Raw genomic sequence first — 5,126 nt, forward strand, 5'->3', positions numbered from 1 at the left:
GATCCCAGGACTCTGGGATCATGACCTGAGCCGAAGGCAGAGGCTTTAACCCACTGAGCCACCCAGGCGCCCCATCACGTGTGGTTTTTAAGTTTCCCAAATTTGCTAGTAAAATACCAACGGAGTTTAATCTCCGCGGATCTATTCCTTTTGTTTTCTTTTCTCTCCATCGAGCTCCAGCACCCAGAGGCCGGGCCCAAGGGGCTCAGACCCCAGGGCAGCACGGCGCCCTGAGGGTTGGGTGACGGGCCCGCAGCCCGCCTGGGTCGGGTCGCGGCCCCGGGCGTCCCCCCCACCCCACCCCCGGACACTCTTCCGCGGTCCCAGGGGCCGGGGCGGGGCCGGCGCCGCGTTCCGCGCTTCCTGCCCCCTCGGGCCACCCCTCGCGCCGCTCTACTCCCGGCCATGGCGGCGGTGGCTCGAGGTCCGTGGCTGCCTCGGGCGTGGCTCTGCAGGTGGGGCCTCGACTCTCTCCTGAGCCCCAAAAGGCAGCCGGGGGTTCCCCCGTAACCCGCCGCTTGCTCTGTGTTACAGGAGGGCGGGGCCGGGCTGCGGCCGCCACTACCGCGCCGCGCTCTGCGCCGAGCTGAAGCAGCCCTTGGCCATCGAGGAGGTCGCCTCCCGCCCTGTCAGGCCTCATGAGGTAGGGTGGTGACGGGCCTATTCCCGGGAACCCCCCGACGCTCCCTTTCACTCTTCCCCTCGGCTGCCACACACCCACCGCGGGCTTCGGTCCTGCATGGAGTTCCCAAGTGCTCGGCTAGGGGGCGACCGAGAGCCTGGAGCGCAACTCCGCGCGGGGGCCGGAAGGGCCCTTTCGGGGTTCACAAAAAGGCCACCAGAGCTGAGGGAAGATTGCTCCCCCAAACTCAGATGTAGGCCTCTTGCGGAAGGCCCCAGAGCTGTCTGTCGCCTTAGAAACCGACAATTCTGCTTTGCACAACGACTTTGCATAACCCCTTGCAGGTTCTTAGTTTAATACACAGAAATGGACCCCGTCCTTGGCTTCCCCTTCAGTGTCAGCATTTAATGATCTGTCCTCCCTCCTCCCCCAGACCAGTCCGGTAACGTCTGTCCTATAGTTCTGAGTACGGGCCTTGTGCTCTCCTCTGGTGCAGTGCCCTGATTTGGGGTGAGATTAGTTTAGGATTGTGGGCATTTCCAGTGAAATATAGAAGTCACTCTGGCCCTGCCCGGTGACCTCCCTGGTGACACAATGTCATCTCGAATGGAGAATGAGAACCTCTGACAAGGTGAAGCAAGTAGTGAGCCTCAGCGTTGGGGACCCCTGGTGAGAGAAGGCTTGTGGCTGCAGTCCTGATGTGTCAACTTCACTAGGGGGGGTCCCTGCTGCGAAGTGGATTATTTGAATGAGCATGTGATGGCAGCCGGTCGGCTTCCTGGGATTCATGTGCTGAAAGACATTTATTCTTGAATCATCCTTGAATCTAAGGTGGAGAGGCTTGAGGCCCTACATGCACCATACATGTCAACCACTGGTGCGTCATGCACGCGGTGTGCGCAGCCTGAAGGTGGGCTCCTTAGTTCTGTTCTTCACCCAAACTCTGCCTCCTAAGGAATTAGCTCATGGGAGTTGGGTCTCTGTGAGTTTATTTGCCATCAACTCCTCATACTGTAGAATAGGGCCTGGCACATGGCAGACGCTCAAAACATCGTTGAATGGATGCATTTTGTCTCTAGAAATGTCTTCTCACCAACATGGCTTCCTCTGTCCTAAATGAGAAATGTCAGCGATTCTCTCAGCCTTCATTTTCTCCTTTTTCTCGGTCCTGTTCTCAGCCTGTCAGCATCACCTGGGGCTTGCTAAAACAGATTGCTGGACTCTGTCCCCGGAGTGTCTGATTCCCTAGGTCGGGGTGAGGCCCAAGAATTTGAATGTTTCAGTAAGTTCCCAGGTGACACTGAAGCTGCTGGTTTGGGAACCAGATTTTGAGAACCACTGGCTTACGGAGTGAAAAAGTGCTGGTTACACTGATGCAGGCCTGCCTCTGCTCTAGCATGGGCGTGAAGCATAGAAGCTGGGGATCTAGAATTGGCCTCCACAGTGATTATTGATCCTCAGAACAGCTGGTCATGTTACCCTTCTGCTTAAAATCCTTTAATGGCTTCCCACTGTTCCTACTGTGAAGACCCAGAGCCTCAGTAAAGACTACACATCCTTGGATAGTGTGGTTCCTGCTCTGTAGCCCCATCTCTTTCTCCTCTTTGCGCTCTACACTCACTGGTTTTTCTTTTGTTCTCATCACAGGGCCTTTGCACATGCCATCATGTTTGGTTGTGTTAGCTGTTCTTAGTTCAAGTATTCCTTTCTCAGAGATTTTTTTCCTGACTTCAACAAAAGGTTAAATCACCCTATTACGCATTTTCACAGCACCATATAGTTCTCTCTTTAACATTTTGTGTAGGAGTTGTAATTTAACACATAAATTATCACAATTACTTGGCTGATGTCTGTCTTCTCCCATCCAAGTACTAACCAGGCCCAACCATGCTTAGCTTTTGAGATCAGACTAGATGGAGTACATTCAGGTGGGAAGGCTGTATACAGATATCAGATATCTACCATAGTCTTAGCTTTGTAAAGGCAAGAACCTTGTGTATTTTGTCTCATCATTGCACTCGGGCACTTAATTCAGTACATGGCTTATAGCAGACATTCAGGAAATATTTTGATGCAACTGAATGAACTTTGTCTCCATAGCCATGCACCACTCTGCTTTGCTGCTATCCCCTCCACCCCATACCACTTGCCTTTTTTTCCTTAAGATCCCGCTGAACAGGGAGCCCAGCACAGGGCTTCATCCAATGACCCTGGGACCATGACCTGAGCTGAAGGCAGATGCCTAACCGACTGAGCCTCCCAGACACCTCCTGCTGCTGTTTCCTTTGCAGGTCAGAGTTGATGTCCATTTCTGTGGAGTTAATTTTGCTGACATTTTGGTCTGCCGTGGTCAGTATCAGGAAAAGCCCCAACTTCCCTTCATACCTGGTGAGTATGGAGGGGCCAAGTGACTGCTCGGGAAAGAAGCAACAGAGTTTTCAGAACCGTGTGCTACTCAGGTGTAACGCTTGGCGCTGCTTGCCTCTCTGCTGTGATGCTTCATATATGTCAGTCAGCCTCACTCCTGATGAGAAGCACAAGATTGGGAGCCCCTTGACTGTTTCGCCCCTAGTTTTATCCCCCATCTTAACATTGCACCTGGTTGGTAGTAGATGCTCAATAAAGACATTAACAATGCATAAATGAACAAATGAATTTTTATATATCATGGAGTCCTCATTGGCCCTCGTCATTTCCCTTTATTCCTTGTGAGTGCCTCAATATTGGTTTTTCACTGAGGGAGCACAGACATCTGTTTGCAGCTAAAACTCTCAGTTCTCACAAACACATTCCCAAAGAAACCTAATATCAGAGGATCAGAAAAAAGAAAAGAGTTTATACATTTCTAGCAGTCACTGTCTGATTGTAATTATGCCCAATCTGATTACATTTAGATCCTGAAAATGTGGACAAATGACTGCCTTTTGTTGTTGAAATTTAATTAAGGAGAAAGAAGTGTAGCTTATTGTGTATGTAGTATGTGTATATTTTATACAGACGTGTACTATTAAGGATACAGTGATTGCAAAATGGTTGCTCTGTTTTGGCCTTGGGGTGTTTGGTTGTGTCTCAGCGTTTGGAATCATTTTCCTCTGTTTGTATTATTTGCTGACATGCTGGATGGGGCGGGGGATGTCAGAATCAATTGAGTTACTCCTCTGGCAGCTCAAGTGGCAAATGTATGATCATTAAATTCAGAAATTTTGGAGGTGGAAGAGGAAAGAACAGACAACATCAGTTTATCCAAATTGAGCCAAGTACTGTATAAATAAATATAGTTCATGTTCTTGAGGGCCTCCTAGTCCTCAGAAACAGATCAATGCATATGGTGAACATTGTAATCAGAGTGCTGTAAGGACCCCAAGGGCCCAGTGAAGCAGGATCAGAAGTACTCGTGTACCTGTGTGATGCTTGGTGTTTTTTCCCATTCTTGAAATTTTCATTTGTCAGTTGGTAAGAATGAGACTGCTGTTGCTTTTCAGGTTCTGATCATGAAATCTTAAGTTCACTTTCCTGTGCTTTGGATGCAGTGTTCTTCCCCGAGTGGGGAGGGGTGTGTTGGGTATGGGGGAGGGGTGGGGAGGGCACTTAAGCCCTCTCAGCTCTAGAAAGTGGATAGGATGGCCTGTTGGTCAGGCTTTTCTCATCTCTGTGGTGCTGGGCTTTATAGATAACCTAGTGTTTAAACAATTTGTTTTAGGAATGGAGTTTTCTGGGACTGTACTGGAGATAGGCACCGATGTCAGCATAGTGAAAGAGGTGAGTGAGGTAAAATCGAGGGAATTGATGTATATGTAGCCATGAGAAATGTGCTAACCTCATTTGTAGCCAAAGGGTCTTGCTTCTCTTGGCCTTTGCCAGCGGACACCAGAGGGAAACCGAGATGAAGGCGGAAGAAACTAATTCTGAATTGGAGGAAGGAAGCCAGTGGAAGTTCCTGGCTTCGTAAAACCTTTTATTTCTAAAGAAGACGGCACCTCAGTCTCTAGTTACTGAGAGGATAGAACATTCTCAAGTTTCAGCCTCTTGTGAGAAAAATTCCGGGATTCTAATTTATTTCAACTTTTTCCTCAATCTGTCCTGTCCAAACTGTGCTCATATTGTCTTGGCACCCTCATGGGGGTATTGAGAAGATGGTTGAATTATTTACTAAACATTAACTCTGAATAGATAATTAAGGCCAACCTGCAACTTACAGGGTCAGAAAGAAAGATTTTCTTTCTTTCTTTGATTAATTTGGAAAGCAGTAAATGGCAAGGCAATGTATTTGAAGAAGACCTTAATGGTATTTTCTCTTCAGGGAGATCGAGTTATTGGCGTGAGTGGCTTTAATGGTATGGCTGAAGAATGTGTCATTGACCAAAAGGTATCCCTAGCTCTCAATATGTCTGCTTGGAGATCTTTTTTTCCTCTTTTCTTTCCTTTAGCCTCCACCTAGAGCACAGTCTGGACTAACCCGCTCCCCCAATTCGAAATGACTTTTCCGATCTGCATGCGCACGCGA

General features: G+C 48.8%; 1 protein-coding gene across 5 annotated transcripts in view; it reads left to right on the forward strand.

Annotated features, from left to right (window-relative positions):
- The first annotated feature begins 346 nt into the window (after positions 1-346).
- Positions 347-5,126, forward strand: part of LOC132025485 (quinone oxidoreductase-like protein 2) — a 27,118-nt gene continuing 22,338 nt past the window's right edge. For 2 of the 5 annotated variants that reach the window (XM_059412841.1, XM_059412836.1), the window contains exons 1-5: positions 347-455; positions 535-643; positions 2,914-3,010; positions 4,323-4,381; positions 4,923-4,988. In XM_059412841.1, coding sequence (XP_059268824.1) covers positions 406-455; positions 535-643; positions 2,914-3,010; positions 4,323-4,381; positions 4,923-4,988 — 381 coding nt within the window. In that variant the 5' untranslated portion in view covers positions 347-405. The remainder of the gene's footprint in view (positions 456-534; positions 644-2,913; positions 3,011-4,322; positions 4,382-4,922; positions 4,989-5,126) is intronic. The other 3 variants (XM_059412837.1, XM_059412839.1, XM_059412840.1) reach the window with 3 other exon arrangements.

The sequence above is a fragment of the Mustela nigripes genome, chromosome 10 (genome assembly GCF_022355385.1).
Source record: "Mustela nigripes isolate SB6536 chromosome 10, MUSNIG.SB6536, whole genome shotgun sequence".
Classification (NCBI taxonomy): Eukaryota; Metazoa; Chordata; class Mammalia; order Carnivora; family Mustelidae; genus Mustela; species Mustela nigripes.